Source organism: Coffea arabica, chromosome 8e (assembly GCF_036785885.1).
Source record: "Coffea arabica cultivar ET-39 chromosome 8e, Coffea Arabica ET-39 HiFi, whole genome shotgun sequence".
Lineage (NCBI taxonomy): Eukaryota > Viridiplantae > Streptophyta > Magnoliopsida > Gentianales > Rubiaceae > Coffea > Coffea arabica.
This window is the reverse complement of record NC_092324.1, coordinates 45,690,095-45,711,600: the sequence shown is the minus strand read 5'-3', so window position 1 is coordinate 45,711,600 and position 21,506 is coordinate 45,690,095. Positions and strand designations below refer to the sequence as shown.

The following is a 21,506-nucleotide window of genomic DNA, read 5'->3' as shown; positions in this document are numbered from 1 at the left end:
TTTGAGCTCCTTTGATCGTCATTGTTTATACAAAAACACCCCATTATTACTGTGGATTTGAAAAGAAACGAATTTTCCCCAACCCCTGAGGATACGACCTTACTTGCCCTGTTTACAAATTGATAAGTCCTTGTGAAAAAACAATCACATTCTGGTATATCGGGTTAAGTAAACTCTTCGGAAACAGGGTGAATCAAGTAAGCCATTGCACACCTAGAGTTCCTGCTCCAGTACTTAGAATCAGGTTTTGATATTTTAATTGGCAACTAGGTTTATTTTTATTATTACACAGGCATCGACAACCTGTCACTTCTCAGCCGAGTTCTTGGCGAGTCAAATATTTTAGAGTCATCTCGTCCCGATATCGTATCGAAGGGTCCGTTCCGGTGACAACTCGGCCGAGACTTTGAACCTTTTGTATCTGGCCTGATTTCTTGAACTAGCAAAAATCATCCTTTACATTATATAATCTTTGCTGTCCAAGGCTGCAAAGAAATTTCATGCAATTAGAAGTGGCAATTCTGCTAACGTATGATTTTAGAGGTCCCCAATCTGATTTCTATCGCCTCTGGAGGAGGCCAAACTATTATTTTGATCAGACTATAACCAGCAGAAATGTACCTACCTATGGAGATTATTTTGATGGATTCAGTACACTTTCCTATTAAAGACAGATGGTAATGGATGGTAATCTTTGTCTTAATATTTCTAGCAGATCCTATTAAAGACGGATGAGGCAGCCAGTGAAGACCTTTAAATAAGATGGCAAAGAGGTAGCGAATAAGAGACCAGAGAATCAGATCTTGCACAAGGACAACTTTCATGTACAAAGCTGAGAAGCCATTTGACACCCTTTTGGCCACTGGATTTCCTGGAAAATGAAACAGATAAATGGCAGCCTAGATATCCACTTCTGGAAACCAAGAAGACTGCCAGTTCACTCAATGAATCTTAAGAAGGCATCAATCATAGTTCTGTTCTCAGCGTTACATGTCAAAGCACTAGCTAGCCCCAGTCAGCATCTCCGCAATCCTGTCAATCCAAATCTTGTTGTCATTGTTGGTATTCTTTCAGTAATGTTGCCATTACTTTTTTTGTTGCTGGCATACACCAAATTTTGTCCCTCAGCTCTGTCTAATGACTCAGATGATCAAGAGCAAGAGCCTGAAGGTGTTCTTCGATCAGTATCCGGATTGCAAAAAAGTATAATTGATTCTCTCCCATTTTTCACTTTCTTATCACTTAAGGGCTCAAAAGAAGGCCTAGAATGTGCAGTTTGTTTATCAAAGTTTGAAGACATCGAAGTGCTTCGCTTGTTGCCAAGGTGCAAGCATGCATTCCACATAAATTGTATTGATAAGTGGCTTGAAAGCCACTCTAGCTGCCCTCTTTGCAGGTACAAGTTTGATACAGTGGATCTCAGGAGCTTTTCTTTTACAAATAGTTTAAGGTACCCTCGAAACTCATCCAATCTGTCAGAGGAACCAAATATTGAACTTTTCATCCAAAGAGAGCAAGAACATCACAAGTCATCCAGATTTAATATGGTCAGCAGTCTTCAGAAACTCAGTGTAGGCAGGAAAGAAGATCAGTCAATCCCCAGAGGTAGTAGAGCTGATAAATCAGACAGAGATCTCATGCATAAATTCAAGCACAAAATCTTTGTCTCTGACCTTATTTACAGAAGTAGATGGAGCGATGTCAACTCCTCAAACTTATTGTGCTTAAGGTCTGAAATGCTGAATCTGAACTCAAGTAAAATATTCTCCCCATTTAAGCCTGAACGCCAGAGGTTTGGCAAAGAATTTCTCATGAATGAAAGTATTTTCGAGATCAAAGAAGACATAGAAAGAAAACGATTGTATGTGTCAAAAGTCAGCAAAGTTACAGGACATCCAGTTACAGCATCAAGCCCTCCAATTGCTGCCAACATTGGCCTAAACCAGAAGGTAAACTTGACGCTACTCGATTCAGCTGAGAAGAGATCAAAGTCAGAAATAATCAACTTTCCACGATATGCAGAGTACAGTGCCAGAAACCGGACTAATGAATCATCAGTCTTGTCCAGGAGTGGGAGAAAGGATGAGATAATTAGAAAGCTCTGGCTGTCTATAGCAACAAGGACAGTTCAATGGTTTGCAGACAGAGAAAGAGGTCTAGATTGGAAAAGATCTCCATTGAATGTCTGAAATCTGCCAAGAATTTAATTTGTCCACAACTTTTTGAGGTAAATGTTTAAGAATTACTAGTTCTTTACCAGCCATGTTAATTCTTTATCAAACCATCCTGTATAATCGTTCAAATTGAAAAAATAATTCCATATTGAATTTTAGAGTTACATAGATTGTTAATCATGAGAAGACTTGCCATTCTATGCTATAGAATATCGAAAACTTCCAATAATCCATGTACATTTTATTCTTCTCATGGTTAAGAATTAAAAAGACATAAAATGGGAAAAAATTTTAACTTCTAAAACAAAGTGGATGTCTTTGAGATAATTCTTGTATTTAACTTTTTGTGCCTTATAAATCTGACAGATGGCTCGCCAGATTGGATATGTTTCAACTTCAAGATGGTGACTTCTGGTCTCCTCTGGAAGGATTCTTTGAGCAAATTTCAACGCCAAGAACTCTCTCTCTTTCTCTCTTTTTTAATAAGGGTTCTCTTTTGTTTATAGTAATTGCTGTGTTGCCGCATGAGAATCTCCTTTTGCATTTTAAGTTTTCATCATATTGCAGATTGTCAATCTACACTGAAGAAAACAAATAGCCTCCTTGTGCTTTATTTGTCTTTTCTTTTTGGTTGGCCTGCTTTTGCACCATCATTCGTTTTTTCCTTTAACAGCAATGTAATATTTTTTTTTGTCTCGAGTTAACTTCCCATCCTTCTCTTCTATAATTTTTGGTGGAAAACAAAACAAACAACGAAATTCATGATACAAGGAGGAAAGTCTACTAAGTTCTTAAGTAATCAAATCAAAATTTACGAGGACGAGGCTTTAGTTTCTATTTTTCTCAATAAGTGCTCTTAAAAGAGAAGGTGTTATGAATCTAGTCCCCATAAATCATGACTAGGTAATCGTCATTTTAGGCACATTTCAATTCTTGTCTACTTTTCATTGGCTTAAGATCAATATTCATTGTTTTCAACTTCTGATATGCAACAAGTTTTCTCCAATCTAACTAATGGTGCAAGGATTTGTTTCTGATATGCAACAAGTTTCCTCCAGTCTAGCTAGTTAGCTAAGGATTTGGTTTGTAACTTTATATTGAATTTGTTCTTTGTACATAATAGGTAGATATCACGTGTTTGTGAAAATATTAATTAAGTGAAAGAAGAAATGACTTCATTTCATTTTCTTTCTTATAAAGGTCCTAAGACAAAGTCCTAATCTGATTTTGGTACCCGAACTAGGGAATAATCAACCAATGATGCTATAGATGAAAAGGAATTGGCATGTGGCACCAAGTAACATGAAGCTTCTTTTTTGCTATAGGTAAAGCAATCCAATAAGATCTTGCATCCGAGGGCATTGTATTCCTTAATTAGCCGGATGGTGCCTGGCAAAGTGCAAGACTTGAATATAGGAGCATGCTATATTTTCAGACGAATGATTGAATGGTGACTGTTGAATAGGGCAAAATACACATTACCCCCATGTGATATAGCTATTTTCACATAACCACCTATAGTTTTAAAAGTTATATATAACCCTCTCATAATTTGGATTAAAGTATCAAAGTGACGGAAATTATCATTTATAACGAAACTTATAAAAATATAAAAATTACCCTTGATTAAAAACTAAAATAGCTGAAGTAATCAAAATATATAAATATAATATGCATGAAACTCTAACCCCGTGTGATTTTATGTTTTACCATATAATTCCCTTGTGATTTAGTGCTTTACCATACAACCCCTTTATGATTTTCAAAATATATACATAATTTCCATGTGATTAATAAATAATTTTCAACTTTACGTAGGGGTATTTTTGATATTTTAGTTGACTCCATTATGGATTGCAAATTCCGTCACTTTGACACATTAATCTAAACCATGAGGGGGTTATGTATAACTTTTGAAACTATAGAGGTTATGCAAAAAAGTACTAAATCACAAGGGGTTAAGTGTAATTTGCCCTATTGAATATGGGAGGGGACTAAAGTACAACTATTTTAATTGTGGAGGTGCTACAAATGGATAACCTCACACTTTAAGGGGCTTTGTAAAGTTTTTCCATTTTCAAATATCCTAACAATTATTCGTATTTTCTAACTAAATGTGTAAAATAAATAGTAAGCTTTCCGATTTACATAGTCCATGAATGATATTCTGCTTAGTTACAAAATTTTGGATTTTATTCAAATGAAAATGTGTCTTGTGAGTTATGTGCAGTCTAACAATGGAGTATTATATGTCAAATAAAAATAAAACAAAGAATGGAGTAGTATAAATTATTTAAGCATTTAATATCTCGTAAGCAAAATACAAGTGAAAAGTGATATATAATTAATGTAGCATACTTTTTACTAGTATAACTGTATAAGCATAAAAAGATACACAATTCTGCCCAACTTTATTTTTTTAAATGGCTTTCTTCTCGTACATTTGAAGGAAATTAAAAAAATTAGGAATCATATGTGATTTATGTGAAAGTCCAGAAAATTCACGTTCTATAACTTACTAACTAATCTGTCATACAATAGAATTATATGATTAAAATAATGTATTTTATGAAATGAAGCCAAAGATATGAATTAGAGGTTGTGGGTTCAATTTCCTCCTTTCCGCTTCCTACTTCTTAAATATCACACTTCCTTGCTAAAAAATAAAAATAAAAATCAAAGATAAAGTTAAAAAAATTACTATATGTCAATTGAAGTCTATATAGTCAAGGAGGTTAGGGTTGAGCCTAAAAAATAAAAATAAAAATGATAAAGTTAAAAAATGCTATATGTCAATTGAAATCTATTTCTTTCTATTTTTTAAATCTCACCATTTCCCTGCTAAAAATAATAAAAATAGAAATATAAAATATAAAGTTAAAAAATTACTGTGTCAATTGAAGTCTGTATACTCAAGGAGGTTGAGGCTAGAGAGATCCATCTGACCAGCCAAACATATATAAAAATCTACTATCAAATCCAAAAGTAACAATTCAGCTTGCGGTATCGAAATCCCTAATCAGGTCTGGGCTATATATTGTAGGCTAAAGTAGCTAAAAGATTATTCAAGTTCAATCAAACGAGGGGGAGGGGAGAGGAGGAGTGAGCTGGGAGTACTAGGGGAGGGAGTATAACTGAGAGATTTCGAATTCGAAACATCCCACTTACACTAAAAAATATATACAATCAAACAGCATTAATTTAGAATTGCCTAAACTGAACTAAATGCACCAAAATGACTAATTATTTACGAGTCTATCTAATGTGTGTCCAGTACGTTAATATATATTTCAAGTCTCATATTTTTTAAAATGTAAAATTAATTAGGGAAAGTAAATAAATATAAGGGGTGTGTCCTTTCCGGTCCTCTCGTACTGGGAAAAGGTCCTCTCAATGCTCTAACACCCACACCGGATATGGACCGAACTGTCTCACGACGTTCTGAACCCAGCTCACGTACCGCTTTAATGGGCGAACAACCCAACGCTTTGAACATACTTCAGCCCCAGGTGGCGAAGAGCCGACATCGAAGTGCCAAACGTTTCCATCAATGTGAGCTCTTGGGGAAGATCAGCCTATTATCCCTAGAGTAACTTTTATCCATTGAGCGACGGCCCTTCCACTCGGCACTGTCAAATCACTAAGGTCGACTTTCGTCCCTGCTCGTCGGATGGGTCTTGCAATCAAGCTCCCTTCTGCCTTTGCACTCAAGGGCCAATTTGCATCCGGTCCGAGGAAACCTTTGATGATAAGTAAGATTAAATAGAAAAAGCATATTAATGTAAAAGATAATAATAATTGTTAACATATATATATATACATAATAAGTTGGGAAAATTTTAGGTGTATTAAGGAATGCCCAATAGGCACCCATGCACTCGTTGGAAAATCCCATTATTTACGCAATACTCGCCCATGGTCCATGTTATAAGGCCCACCCACGTAAGGCCCTCATCTGCCCACCTTCTCGGGATCTGTTGTAAATTTTGATTCCAGACCGTCCAAAGAGTAAAATGGAAATATGGGCCAGAGGGGCCGTGCATCGCCCAGAATATAGCCTGGTTTAGCTTAGTTTCGGTATTTCACAGTTTTGCCACGGAAGAATTGGAAATTAAAAATTTTATATACACAATCAGTGCATACATTATCACCGTTGGATGGATGATATATGAACAAATTTTAAATTTTAAATTCAAATTTTACATATGTGTCATATATTTAATGGTGATAGTGTATTTTATATACACTGACAGTATATATAATATTAATTCTTATCTTTTTAACCTTTTTGAAAAGTAACGTCTTTTTTTTTATAAAGAAAAGCAATGTCTTTTAGTTGTTAATGTAAAAAGGAATGAATATTTAATCCTTCAAGCTTTATTCTTATAATATTCCAAAATCATAGTTACCAACAAAGACAGCCTATGCTAGCTTACACAAACAAGCACATTTGGATAGAATTCTTCTGCTCTAAACCTGAATAAAAAGTGGGATCCTTGCCTATACTAAGTTAAACTTTTAATGCCACAACTCATTCATTTAATTCAGAAATAGATCATAAAGTCTGAATATTAGGTCGAGTCAACCCTTTTTTGGTATGCTAATTTTGTACCTATAGGGTAGAAAATATAAAAACCATCCTAGATTAAAGATCACAAGCTTAAAACTAGAGTTAACACTTGAATTTGGGTGATCATATTCTTCAAAGATCAAACTTTGTGTACACCACTATTTTTATAATATCGATTGGCAATTCAAAATTGATCCATATATATACTAGATCGGTCCATATGAATAAGCCGCACGTACCTTGGCAAGAGGATAATTTTACATGAAATTAAGAATTGACTTCTCCTAGTAAACGAAAGAAATTCAAAACAGACTTCATATATAACTCTGAAAAGGTTGGTGGGATTTACACTATTAGCTTGGTTCAAGCATAACTACCAAAGTGAACTAGTACGTGAACTTCAAACCGATCAACTTTAATTCCCTAGAATAATGTCTACTTGTGATGCCGACTAATGTTAAGCTGTTGGGAAAAATATTGAAGGCAGCAGCTACAACTAGCAGCATCTTTAAATTCTTTCTCTGTTACTCATTAAACTCGTCCAACAACTCTATATATATATATATGTATATATATATATATATATATATATACACACACACACACACGCACACAGAGCTTGACATAGTTTAAATGATGGAAATGACATAACAGGTGAACCTGTTCTGGATATATAGGGTTTCCCTATGCACCCCATCTCTTGGTGAAAACTAAAAACTACATGGTCAAAAACTAATTATTTTCATACCAACCACAAAGGTTTAGTAATTCAGAAGAATTAGATATTGAAGAAAGTGCAGTGTATCTCTAATGCCCTTGTAGTTTTCTTCTTTCTAGGGAAAATTGCAGAATGAGCATTGTGACTGGAATTTAATTGAAAAGCTGTGTAATTTAATTGAGCCTAGTGCATTAATCTAGACTAAACCATCACAGATGATCAAGATATTGCAAGATAAATGGTGTCAAGAAAGAGATGGAGAACAAAGAATCGGCCCCATATTTCAATTTTTGGACCTTAGTAGTAATCTTTGTAAATTATTATTCCAAGCTCAATAAATTAACCATATCTTGGAAAAGCTAATATTGGTTGCATTAGTATTTAACTTATTAAAATTATATTCGTGTTCGTCTTTAATTGGTGTACTTTTATTGTTTCGCTTTTGCTTTCCCATGCAGACTTATTTAATAACGATAATAAATGAATATCACAATTATTGGATAAACAAAAAAAAAAAGACAAAACTCTTTTTAGACGAAAAGTTTAAAACTCTGTCGTAGGCATTCACGAAAGTGTCTTTTTTCCTTAAATTTTTAAATGTTGAGTAGGTGAGAATTTCTTTGAGTGATAAATTTGGGGTAAAAATAAATAAATCCGGCATCCAAAATTTAATATCTTTTTCTTTTCCCCTTTTAGCATGTCGTTGTTCTATCTTCACCAATAAGAATTACATGTCATGAACTAGGGCTGCAAACGAATCGAGCCACTCGTTGTTGAAGAAGGAAAAAGTTGAGTCGACTCGTTGTTGAAGGCCAACAACTACAATCATCTATTTTCCATGAGGATGAAACTTTAAAGATTATTTGAATCTGTCAGTCAAGGCTATGAACTCGTTGATTACATATCTGTATAGTACTATGCAGTTCAGAACATTTAAGGACATTACAGACGTATTATTGCCTCAAACTTCTATAGCCTAAAAGGATATAGTGTGTCTAAAAAGCTAGACCGAATAGCTGTGATGGTTCTCTAACATGCCTGATTTTTGGACCTCGCCATTCACAAATATATACCCATTTTTTCTCATACACATGTTGGCTTCTCTAGTTTAATAGGAATAACACAATTATTTGTATAAACTCGATCTACCAGTGTACTTGTATTTTTATAGATTTTCTTACATTATCATAAATCACCTATTATCACTTTTCTTACATCTTCACATCATATGACTATTGCATATGCCACATGACGTGTAAGTAAATTGTAGACTAAGCCTATATAGATATTTTTCTATGAGCGAATTCATTTTTGAACATAACAATCGCCCAAGAAATTTGGTGGTTTTTTGCATCAATGCAGCTACTAAATTTTATCACTTGGAGGCCTTGTTTTCTTCCTATGAAAGTCACGCAGGAACAATTGATCCAATGAAAATGCCTTCCATCACCTCTCATCAAATTAAATACTAATGATTCCTCCAAAGGAAATCCCAGAAGAGCAGGAACAGGATGATTGTTCACGAATCACCATGGAGATTGAACGTTAGGCTATAGCAGGAATTGGCATCACTACTTATTCGGTTGCTGAAGCATATGGGCTATTAGAGATGGTCTTCAACTTGTTCAAAACAATCATTCTCACCTTGTTATAGAATCTGATTCATAGGCTATGTATGGTCTTCTTAATGCTAATCACACTGATAATCATCTTTTGTTTCCGATAGATTGTGGGGTTTTAATCAGTCAACTGACTCAGGTTAATGACCCGACATGGTGCAGAACTGCAGATCAACCATCAGGAGAATGCCTTTTTTTCATCAATCTCCTTTCCTTTCCCTGTTTATTTGTACAGAACTCTACTTAGTTAATTAATGCAACTTCTTTTTCCTACCAAAAAAAAAAAAAGTATTTATTAGTGCAGCAATTAGTTGGGGAAAATGCAAAGAACGAAAATCAAATGTTTTTGTCTTTTTCTTGTACCTTATAGAATCAAGACGCACCAATCTGATCTCGAACCACTACTTAATCAGTTTTTAGCTTGAAGTAATCACAAGGCTGCTACATGATGAATTTTACAGGGACAAGAAAGATAAGATTAGGCAATTTTCCCCTAAAAAATTTAGCATGTCCACCTCAAATCATATTACCAATTTAGCACCAATTACAGAAAGCTTAAATAGATAGAAAATGCTCTAGCATAATAAGGGGTGAATAGCAAATCATCCCCTGTATTTATGAAATACACAGATTACCCTTAAAGGCTAATAGTTAAACACCAACTTTAACCTTCCGCCTATGCAACTAGCAAAAAAATCATCATACCATCGGATAATTTATCTATTTACAATTGTACCCTTTTGACGTCAAAAAGTAAAAATCTCATTCCAAATTTGCTCTTCTAGTGGAGGAAAACTATCATGTGATGGGAAAAAAATGTGCTTCTGCGCAATTCATCTGATATGCATTATTAATGAAAAAGCCATTTTTTTTAATAAATTCTGGTGTTTCATGTGTATTTTACAATTTCCACAAATTCCGGTGCTTCATGTGTATTTTAGTTTTCTTGTTGTTAGCTCTTTTCATGAAAAAAGTGTATGTGCGCATATGGTTCTCAATGTTGAATATCCTTTTTTTTTCTGTATTTATTTGTCTCTTCTTTATGTCATTTTGGTAGTGCCATGCATGTCCTCTTCTTTATGCCATCTTGTCTCTACTTTTTGCTTTTTTTTCCCCTCTAGTGAAAGCCTGAAAACAACCAAACAAAAAGAGATGGCTAACTGTGGAGAGGATAATCAAAAGTTTCTCTTATCATTTGTCCCAATCAATTAAACTAATCTTAAAGTAATACAAAATAAGAATTTGAGAGAATTTTATGTCTGTAATCTTCATAGTGTTTGTGATATGCTTCTAGAATCCATTGCCAAATTTTATTTGTCCCTGCTGCATCTTTCGAGTTTCGGGATCCCTAGCTGAATGTAACATATACACAGTATTGAAATGAAAGAACTAAAATAGATGGTTTGCTTACTATCTTTCAACTACTTTATGAATAACAACACTAGATTACATGATCCTAAAATGAATCGCAAGAACGAAAGAAATCTCTCTTATTTATTGGAAATCCCAACAAAAGCTGTGTAAAATTGATAAAACAACAATGAGAAAAGCTCTAGGATTTGACCTATTTATAAGCTACAGCGTTTATTAGTCAAAAGAACGAAAAAAATAAAACGATGCGACTGATAAAGTCTGATGTGAAGACCGGTTATTGAACCGATGACGATCTTTGAGCTTCAGCAATCCGACAGAAACTAGAATAAGTCGGGCGCCATCTCCCTAAGCCATGCCCGGCCGCCGATGTCAGCTGGTCTTCAACTTCGCCTGCGGCTCTTCTTCGAGCAATCCCACTTGGCCAAAAACTGGTTTGATATGTTTTCTACGTCATCATGACCTCAGCTAAAAAGTTACAAAAGAGAAAAAGAAAACGATTAAAGAGGAATTTTCATCTCTTTTTGCTTTTAATTATTCTTTTTTCACTAATCAAACTATATGACTTTAGAAAATTGTATTACAGAGAATGTACTTCATGAATTAAAAACATGGAATGAAAAAACAAAAAAGGAAACAAAGTAATATAAAATATCAGTAAATTACATTAATCTCCTCTCCAGTTTTTGTAAAAGTTAGGGACTTTTCCTCTTGATTTTGGAATAACAAGAACTTCCTCTCTTTATTGTTAGATAATAAAAACTTTTCCATCATTATTAAGGGAGAAAACTTAGCTATTTTTGTCATAAACTCAATTCAAAGTCCCCAATTTACCCTTGCAATTACATAAGTAATTATTTCCAAGAAAAATTAAGAACAAGAGAGTGGAGCTTTTTTTTTTGAACTTTATAATCATAACCTATTGTTCACATGTAATTGTATAGCCATAAAAGTTGGCCCTTCATCATTTCTTTCTTTTATTTTTAGATTAAGTGTGTGTATTTTCAAAAGTAAGTCCTTTATAATTTTTTTCTACTTTACCATAAATAAGTTGATATCTTGAATCTTTTACGTAATATTTATGTACATAAAACTTGAAATTTCAAAGTATTAATATATTTCATAAAGGTACAATTGTGACACCTCATTTTATTGTAGTCAAGTTTGTTATAGAAGTAGATACACATGCAAATCTATTTATTTTGTTAGGTAAGAACAAAAAATAAAATAAAAAAATATCGGAGCTCTCCAATTTTCATGCATTAAAGTCACTTATTCTTGGTTTTTTATTTTTCTTTTCCGAGAGAACTAATATTCTTTGTTTTGAAATAATTTCTTTTGTTTAATATGAGATAAAATGTAAAAAATTGAAATCAAAACTATTATAAATGTTTGCTTGATAGAAAACATTGATAAAGAATGTTTGTGTCAAAAAAATAATAATAAGGTTTGTGTTATTTTGGCATTAAGAGGAGAGGTCCTTAACTTTCGCAAAATCTAGTGGAGAGATTCACTGGAAATCTCTAAAAGAGCCTCATCAAAGTTTTATACTTTATCCTTATTGTTGTTTCTGTTGAAACATAATAGAAGAAGAATGAAAAAATGGAATGACTAGCTTAGCCCAAGATGCTAGAGATCAAATACATGCACCTACCGTGGTGATTCACGCACTATTGCAGCAAACGGATTGAAGCTTTTGACTACAGGCTAAAACCAAGTTGGTAGCCCAACTTATGGCCAGAGCTGAAATTAATTCATCCTATTATTTGATTTGACATTGATTTCCACTTTATAGAACGATCAAATACTTTTGTGTAGGTACTGTATTAATTAATTAAATAATTCTGAATTTTTTGTTTTTTGTACACAAATGTAAACCTTTTGCATTAATATCTATGAAATTGATCAATATCTGCCTTCTTGTCTGCATAATTTATGTATGTTTGCCAATGAGCTAGCCAACTTTTTGAATGGAATCCAATTATTTAGACAAGTTTGTAGCAGTTTATTCTGATGAATTTCCCTTATATTTTCAAATTCCAACCAACTCTATGAACATATGTCTATATGGTTCTTTTTTTTTCCTTTCCTTTTTGGGTTTTATATGTCTGTATCGTGTATATTAATGCTAGACATCGAAACATATACTACCATATCTCTCTCACTCAGTAACCTCAATCCTACTGAAATCCTCCCGTCTCTCTCTCTGGAAGTCTGGACCAGCCATGGATTACAACACCAGGAAAAGTCTCTGCACCTTCATGGATGAAGAAAGAAAGGCCAAGCAATCCCCTCCCCGTCTCTCCTTTAAATCCTTTGAGCAGATATCTGATCGAGATCTCAATTATAGCCATTCAAGATCTTCATCAACTGCTGCAGGTATGTATTCATTAATGCCACCTCCTAGTCCAGACTCGCCCTGGACACTCTCACCCCTTCAAACACCATCGCCATCTGTCCTCTACCATTGCATCGCCTCGCTCCATCGCCATGAAGGAATCATCTATTCCATTGCCGTTTCGCGAGGGACAGTCTATACTGGCTCCGAGAGTAGCCGGATTCGTGCATGGCGACAGCCGGACTGCACTGAAAGAGGGTACATCAAAGCCAATTGTGGCGAAGTCCGTGCAATATTAGCTTATGGAAACATGCTTTTTACATCACATAAAGATTGCAAAATCCGCATGTGGAATGTAACAGCTTCTGAGAATTTCAGGGCTAAAAAAATAACTACAATGCCAAGGAATAGCTCGATTTTCTTGTTTAATTGGTCGAGTGGACAGCAACATAGAGATTGCGTTTCTTGCATGGGATATTATCATGCAGAAGGACTTTTGTATACTGGATCATGGGATAAAACAGTGAAGGCATGGAGGGTTTCCGACGGTAAATGTGTGGATTCATTTCTTGCTCATGAAGATAGTGTAAACGCAATTGTTATCAATCAAGAAGATGGATGTGTATTCACTTGTTCATCAGATGGTTCTGTGAAGATATGGAGGAGGGTTTATGACCAAAGCTCTCATACTCTCACCATGACATTGAAATTCCAACCATCCCCGGTCAATGCTCTAGCCTTGAGCACCTCACATAGCTTTTGCTTCCTGTATTCAGGATCATCAGATGGATTTATCAACTTCTGGGAGAAGGAGAAAATGTCTAGTCGATTTAATCATGGAGGGTTTCTTCAAGGACATAGGTTTGCTGTTCTTTCTTTGGTTGCTATTGAGAAACTAATATTCAGTGGATCAGAGGACACAACCATCAGGATTTGGAGAAGGGAGGAAGGGAGTTATTATCATGAGTGTCTTGCTGTCTTGGATGCTCATAGGGGGCCAGTCAGATGCCTGGCTGCTTGTTTGGAGGTTGACAAATTAATGGTGATGGGATTTTTGGTTTATAGTGCTGGCTTGGACCAAACTTTCAAGTTGTGGAGAGTGAAGGTTTTGCCTGATGAAAAGAATGTATGCATGGAAGGTACAGGTAGAAGTGATAAGATGAGGATTACAGAGTATGAGATGAGTCCTGTTCTGTCTCCTTCATGGGTTGAAAAAAAGAGGCAAGGTAATCCAACATGATGCAGTATTACTTGTTTCCCCTGAAGACAAGAGAAGGGCTTGACATGCATGCACTGGAACAGTATACTCTAGACTCTACCCTGCTAGTAGAAACAAATATGTATCCTTTTATCTATTTTTTTTTCTTTGGTTGATATCATAAGCATTATTGGTAAGATAATCATTCTCATATCAAAAGAAATCTATAGCATTTCATTACCTTACTCATATATGCTCTCGCATTTCGCCAGGGTTTTCAGGATATGGAATTTTTTGCCACTTTGACCCATGTTAACCATGATCATAATAGCAAATGTTTCATGTTTCATGTAAAGTTGGAAAGGCAACGAGGTATGGGATACTTCAATAGTAGCTAGCTTTAAGAGTCTGGCACTCCTTTTGTCTCAAAATTACAGTCATTTTTGCGCGAATCCAAGTTCTTATAGATGCAAGTAATGATTATAGTGTAGATGAGTGATTGTAAGAAAATTTACAATTTAACCTTGTAATCAAATTATGTGCAGTGCCTTGGTATATGTTAAAGTTAATTTTTCAGTTGCAAAATAGGTGATTAGTGTGTATACACATATGTATATATGAATGCATTTATGTGTGTGTGTGTGTTATGTCTTCAAATATATATATAAAAACATGATTTATGTATTAGAACATCAAAAAAGTAGAAACATGATAGTAACAATGGAGGGAGGAAGTATATAATTGAGACATCTGATCAATGAGACTTGAAACATAATTATCTTCAAGAAGAGTAAGTTAACCACTACTCAAGACACTAAACCAAAGATTTATTTAATAAAAATCTAGACAAAAGCACAGGGAAGAAAGTTAGCAACACTTTTCCTTTTCCTTTTTTTTATGTTGTTCCCTTCCCTCTATATATAAGAATTTAAATATTTTTTCTTACACCCAACCATCAAAATTTGCAAATTTTCCAGATAGTATATCAAGACACCTATAAGCGGTTACATTTTTCAACATCAAAATGGGGCCTTTTTACTTCATCTTACAGAGAACTACTAGTTACATCTCCTATACGCTTTTTCAGCACTCAAACAAAATCAAAAGAACCCTTGGATTCTCTCTTGTGGTAGCTATTAACATGAATCTATGTCAACGTCGTTATCTGCTTTAAAAGGTACTAAAACTGAAGTGAATAAACCTATGGTTTTAGTTGTAGCTAAATTGTATAGATGGTAATGACTTGATAAGAGATTGTTGTTGCCATTTATGAACTGGGAGATGGGCATTTTATTTTTCTTGCATAACTGGGGCCTAGGCCACTATTGCACTAAATTTAGAGATACACATTTAACAGGAATGGATCTTATGCTCTTCACATCCCCAATTGGACATTGAAACAACTGAAATGAGTAGTTATCAAAAATGATGGGGGGAATGGAAAAAAAAAAAAATTTGTGCACTCAACCAAGTAGCACTGTCAAGTAATTGAGGTCGTTGTTGTTATTAATACAACTACTCGAAGCAATTATAACAGGTAGTTTCAGTATTTATTTTCATTGATAATTTTGTCCCTGTATGTGGTTGTGAGCGCAATTCATACTAGTTTTTCTGTGCCCGGTATTGCTTAACTTTTAAAAGATTGGATAGGGCAGACTCATGATTCTGCATGTCAACTTTTTGTTTATTAAAGATAGATATAGGGCAAATACAGTTGTCCTGGATTTCCTTCAACATTTTCAAAAAATTTGAGTTAGGCCTCAAATAATGTCATGTAACTTAGTCCCTGATTTTCAGAATTTAGTTTTAAAGAGCCTTGAAATTAATACTGATGTCACTTATTGTAAACATGTGCAGACAGCTGGATTACTATATTATACAAAAATTGCATCCCATGGAAAATTGACTAATTCAATCAGTAATATTTGCAATGTTAAGGGACTAATAAAAAGACGAACCAAAAGTTCACCAACTTTATGCCTAATTAATTTGTTGTTTACTTTTTATCTTATTCTTGCCCGTGTTAATTTACAAGAAGTGAGATCAATTAGAAGAATTTGTGGACAAATGTCGTTGAAAATTCACCTCCATATTTTGAAGTTTAGGGACCAAATAAGTCCCTATCAAATAAATGTTTAGGGACATATATTTGAGAAGCCAGGAAATCCTGGCATTTGATGCGGGCAAGGTGATTTTGATCCTCCAATCAGTACCTCGAAAGGGACTTAAAGGCCGTCATAGTAGCCACTTGGGTGTGGTAACTCGTTAGAAAAAACCTTGTTATAAAATACCAGCCACAACATATTAGTCATATATAGAGCTGTTAAATGAAACGAGCAGCTCGAAAACTCGATTGAATTCGACTCGATAAGGCTCGAGCTCAACTCGTTAATTGTGGTAAACGAGTCTAGCTCGAGCTCGAGATATGCTTGTTTAATTAACAAGTCGAGTAAGCTCAACTCGATTGTTATCTGAGTAGCTAGATTATACTCGATAAGGAATGATATATATGTCATTTCACAATTCAAAAGCATAAAAATTGAAAATTATAGGTTTTTATTTGGGTTGATTTGTATGAGCTCGAATTCGAGACACATGTCCCATTTGGCGAGTCGAGTTCGAACACATTTCAAAGCTCGTCCACCTAGTCAAGCGAGCTCGAGCTTGGCTCGAGTCGAGCTGGGCAGCCAAATACTCTGCTCGACTTGACTTGATTTACAGCTCTAGTCATATACTTATGAAATGTAATTGCTTGTTTTTTGACCCAACAGAAGCTACTAAGAAACATAGGTTACATATATTTTGTACAATAAGGAGAGGAGAAAATTTAGAATTCACTGAACTTAGATTACATAAAAAAAATTATAACAGATACCTGATAAGCAAAACTCATCAAGGCTAACAGAACAAGTCTGTCCAAGGGCAACATATTACATATAGAGCAGGATTTGGAATCAACTAGAAACAACTTCCACAAGATCAGAAAGTTTCATCATTTGAAAGTGGCACATGAGACCTAACAATGAAGAAATTCTCATAGACAAAGCCTGCAAGCCCACCTCCGATAAGTGGGCCAACCCAGTAAACCCAGTGATCGGTCCAGTTTCCACTCACCAAAGCCGGACCGAACGACCTCGCAGGGTTCATGGAAGCCCCTGAGAAAGCCCCACCTACCATGATGTTTGCACCAACAACTAGCCCAGTAAGAAGTGGGCCCAGCCCATCGAGGTTTCCCTTCTTGGGGTCCACAATTGTAGCATAAACGGTGAAGAGCAGGGAAAATGTCAAAATAATCTCCATTATCACGCCTTGCGTGTAGTCTACCCCACTTGCAAGTGTATGTGGTGGAGTTGTCTGCGGAGAAATCAATGTAGAAACAAATTAAGTCCTATCAAAGTAGGAATCTTGGAACATTTTGCTTTCTTGATTTTGTCATTTTTGCAATTAAAATGCAAAGAGAATGCTAGGATGCTGGTAATAAAATAAAAGGCAAGTAGGAGGGAAAACAAAGATATGGGGAGGATTGGATTCGATAGTAAAAAAGTAGGGATGATAAGCTGAAAGTTTTGAAAAATAATTTATAAACACCGTATAAATAAAATAAAGATTTGCACTTTTCACAAACTACATGGTATAGGGGAGTCCATAAATCAAGTTTGCCTAAATAATTTTTTTTTAAATTAAAATAGCTTAGTTATATGGACAAATTTTTTGGTGGAATAAATAGACGTCATAATTGCTAAGGGACCTTGGTCTATTAATATTTGTTGTCCTTTTGTTTCAACGACAACAATATATTCTTACTTCTTGACTATGGAAAATGAAAAAACCTAACTAGACTTTGTATAGAGGTTGGTGGGAGAGAAAACCTACTTCTAACAGCACAAATTAATGAACCAGAACTACTACACTTTTTGAATTTTGTTAAAGAAAGGGAAGTATTATGCTCTCTCTTAATGTATTAGATGAAATATGAACCTCTGACCTAGTATATGAGAAATCTCTAAGAAGTTCTCTCTGACTATTGGATCAAAGTCCAATGTTTCTGAGTCTATTAATCAAGATTAAGAGGTCGTAGGGCAACTCTCATCAAATTGTAAGTTATTCTAACGTAGACCTAGTAATTCACGAAGTCAAATACCAAATTACAAAATGAGTGCAACTGTACTTACAAGTCCTCCGGTGAGATACTTGAGCAAAGCACAAGCAGCTGCAGAAGCTAAACACTGATCAATCCAGTAAAGAATTGATCGGACAACGGTGATATGGCCACCGACACAAAGGCCAAGAGTGACAGCAGGGTTGAGATGGCCACCGGAAATGCGGAAGCCAGCTGAGATCATCACAGCCACCACCAAAGTGTGCGCCAATGCCACGAAAAACAGCCCCGTCAGCGGACTCCCACTCAGTTTATCTGCCCAATAAAATCAATGTACAAGGCATATGTATACTTTGAGTTTCTTGATTGACAATAATCATTCAGGAGTTTGATCTTGGGTTCCTAAAAATCTTATCAAATTTTAATCTTTACATTTTGAAACCAAATATCAAAAGAAAAAATTCATGTCATGAGTCAATTTGAACATGTTTCAACGTTGTTTTGTCAAGCCCACACCGTGTGCAAAGAAATCGAGATCATACCTGCAGTCATGGCTGATCCAACACCAGCAAAAACAAAGAGAAAGGTGACAATGAACTCAACAACCAGAGCTTGAAAGACATCAGGCTGGATTGCCTCCCGGCCGTTTCCAAGAGCGATTTTGGCCATGATCTGAGTCACCGAAAAAAAAAAATGGTGGCCTAAGCTCAATGCTCGGTGCTCGTGCCTAATGACTAGTGAGTCAGAAGTGAGTATTAGTGAGTAGACACCCGTGGAGAAAGATATTGAGGATTATATAAAGGACAAGGAGTGAGATTAAGATTCCATTATTGCACCACTTGCCATCACGTTCAAAATTTGGATGGTTGTGGCATGTTATGAATTATTACGTTGATGGTGTCCAATTACATGTTTGTCCGCTGACTTCAGCTCAAATTCTTTGCATTGCCATTCTCCATCAAAAGCTACATTTACTGTTAATCATGCATTGAGGGATTAATTAAGGTAGAGTAAAAAATCTGGGGAGTCCTTAAATTATTACTTTTAGTTCCTCATCTAAATTTCATTTTTTACTGATCCTTAAATAATTAAAAATACATACTTTAAGACTTCCCATAAATTTAGGCATGAATGTGACAGAATTTAAAGGGCATTTTCGTCCGTTCATATTTGAAACACCGGCACCTGCAACTACTCATTTTGTCCGTTCATGTTCATGCAAGCTTTTTTTTGGGACCAAAGCTACCTTCGCCAACCCTTGCCAAGGCTTCACCTCCTTCCTCCAAGGCGCCACCTGCAACAACGGCCGCATTTACAAACTCTCCCTAAAGGGCTCCATCTCCCCCAATATCTCCAGCTGTACTAATCTCCAAGCACTCGACCTCTCCCACAACGCCATCTCTGGCCCCATCCTCCCTGACCTCCAATACCTCGTCAATCTCGCTGTCCTGAACCTCTCCTCTAACCGCCTTTTCGGCCCAATCCCGCAACAGCTCATTCTCTGCGCCTACCTTAATGTGATTGATCTCCACGATAATCAACTTTCCTGGCTCATCCCTCAGCAGCTGGGATTGCTGGCACGCCTCTTGGTTTCCGATGTTTTGAATAACAAGTTATCGGGTCCGATATCTCGTCCTTAGGAAATAGGAACGGGAACCTGCCAGGTTTAATGCGAGCTCCTACAAGGGAAATAACGATCTGTACGGGTACCCATTGCCGCCAATGACGAGCAAAGGGCTATCTATTCTGGCCCTTGTGGGGATCGGATTGGGAAGTGGGTTGTTGAGTCTGGTGCTGAGCTCTACAGCTACTTGCGTACAGTGGAAAATTTCGGAGCAAAAAATGGCTGCTAAAAAAGGCAAAATTAGTCAACTTATGCCGGATTACTGATTCAGCCTTTTTTTTCCTCTCTTCAATTCTTCTTTTTTTTATATATATTATTACTGGAGTTGCCACTAAGAATTAATGGCTGGATAGGATTGGATGGAACTAGGGCTGTTTCGCGAATCGAGCCGCTCGCGATCGGCTCCACTAAGAATTAATGGCTGGATAGGATTGGATGGAACTAGGGCTGTTTCGCGAATCGAGCCGCTCGCGAGCCGATCGCGAGCGGCTCGAATACGAGCTCGACTCGAGCTCGTCAATATCGAGCTCGAGTCGAGCTCGAGCTAATTAAGCCGATCTCGAGCTCGAGCTCGAGCTCAAAAACATTAAGCTCGTTGGCTCGCGAGCGGCTCGCGAGCTCAATTATATATTTTTTTTTATTTTTTATTTTTTATTTTAATAGTAAAATTACATATATATCCCTAATATTTTATTATTTGTTAAAAAAATTATTGTTTTATTCATTTTTTTTTTAAAATTATTTTTTATTTTTAAAAAATAAAATAATAATAATTATTTTTTTTTATTTTTTAAGCTCGAGCTCGAGCTCGAGCTCGACTCGAATTTGACTCGAGCTCGAGCTCGAGCTTGATATTTTGAGCTCGTCGAGCTCGAGCTCGAGTTCGAGCTTCACAAAATTAACTCGAGCTCGGCTCGATTAGCCAAAGCTCGACTCGAGCTCGGCTCGTTTGCACCCCTAGATGGAACTCACCGGTATGTTTAGGGAGATGGTGTTAGTATTGGTAGTAGATTAGTAGTAGTAGTAGTAAATTTTACTAGTGATGAATGTGATGGGCATCTGGATTGGAGTTCCATGTTGTTGGCTTTTTGCTAAAATTTGGGGGCATTTTCCTATTTCATTTTCCTATGCTGGTCCAGTTGCTAGTCCCAAAACTGGTTCTTAAATGAGTAGTTGCTGGTCTAATGCTTCAAACATGAATGGACAATAATGCCCTTTAATTTCGGCTGCATTTGTGCCTAAATTCATCGAAAGTCCATAAAGTATGTATTTTTAATTGTTTAAGGGCCAATCGAAAACAAAATTTAAATGAAGAGCCAAGAGTTGACAACGGTAATAATTTAAGGACTCCCTAAGTATTTTACCAATTAAGGTAATTGGCTTAATTGGGTTTTAAGCAACTTTTTTTATGAACTTTCTTTTTTTTTTTATAAAAGTCACAATTTCACTCATGAGATCCATATTAATGGCAGAATTACATCATAGGCACGTCATAAAAACAACAAATCCGAAGGATCAATAAATATATCAGATTTAAGCAACTGTAGTTAACATCTTGTAGTTCTGCTAATGTAATTGCATGCAAATGCTAACCAGCTGTGTCATCTCCCTCTTGAATTGATACATGCTCTTACATACGAGCCAACTAAACTTTTGTGTTAGTCTGATAAGTACAGAGTCATAGACTCGTAAGTACTGAGATTCATATGCTCAAATTTGCACCTTAGTTCTAAACTGTCTGACAACTTGATTTTTATTTATTATTGAAGAAGGAGAAGTTAATCAAACCTCCTCT

The 21,506-nt window shown here is 35.7% G+C and overlaps 3 protein-coding genes and 1 pseudogene across 3 annotated transcripts; 3 read left to right on the top strand and 1 right to left on the bottom strand.

The window, feature by feature from the left end:
• The first annotated feature begins 878 nt into the window (after positions 1 to 878).
• Positions 879 to 2,691, top strand: LOC113704894 (E3 ubiquitin-protein ligase ATL42-like). The gene is made up of 2 exons (XM_027226761.2): positions 879 to 2,227; positions 2,541 to 2,691. The coding sequence occupies exon 1, from the start codon at positions 879 to 881 to the stop codon at positions 2,187 to 2,189; it is 1,311 nt and encodes a 436-aa protein (XP_027082562.1). The 3' UTR covers positions 2,190 to 2,227; positions 2,541 to 2,691.
• Positions 2,692 to 12,677: 9,986 nt separating this feature from the next.
• LOC113703536 (protein JINGUBANG-like) lies at positions 12,678 to 14,030 on the top strand. Its single transcript, XM_027224933.2, has one exon. The coding sequence runs from the start codon at positions 12,678 to 12,680 to the stop codon at positions 14,028 to 14,030; it is 1,353 nt and encodes a 450-aa protein (XP_027080734.1).
• A 2,784-nt stretch (positions 14,031 to 16,814) lies between these two features.
• Positions 16,815 to 18,862, bottom strand: LOC113703960 (aquaporin TIP4-1). The gene is made up of 3 exons (XM_027225507.2): positions 18,630 to 18,862; positions 18,161 to 18,402; positions 16,815 to 17,342 (listed from the first exon to the last, which is right to left on the bottom strand). The coding sequence occupies exons 1-3, from the start codon at positions 18,754 to 18,756 to the stop codon at positions 16,968 to 16,970; spliced, it is 744 nt and encodes a 247-aa protein (XP_027081308.1). The 5' UTR covers positions 18,757 to 18,862; the 3' UTR covers positions 16,815 to 16,967.
• Positions 18,863 to 19,214: 352 nt separating this feature from the next.
• On the top strand, positions 19,215 to 19,977 carry LOC113704893 (receptor-like protein 44; annotated as a pseudogene).
• Positions 19,978 to 21,506: the final 1,529 nt, after the last annotated feature.

Bases quoted from the DNA above. Each gene is read 5' to 3' on its own strand.
- LOC113704894 (XM_027226761.2), top strand. From the start codon at position 879: ATGAAACAGATAAATGGCAGCCTAGATATCCACTTCTGGAAACCAAGA.
- LOC113703536 (XM_027224933.2), top strand. From the start codon at position 12,678: ATGGATTACAACACCAGGAAAAGTCTCTGCACCTTCATGGATGAAGAA.
- LOC113703960 (XM_027225507.2), bottom strand. From the start codon at position 18,756: ATGGCCAAAATCGCTCTTGGAAACGGCCGGGAGGCAATCCAGCCTGAT. The intron at 18,403-18,629 runs GTATGATCTCGA...TTTATTGGGCAG, and splicing joins TGGATCAGCCATGACTGCAG to ATAAACTGAGTGGGAGTCCG. The intron at 17,343-18,160 runs GTAAGTACAGTT...ATTTCTCCGCAG, and splicing joins AGTATCTCACCGGAGGACTT to ACAACTCCACCACATACACT.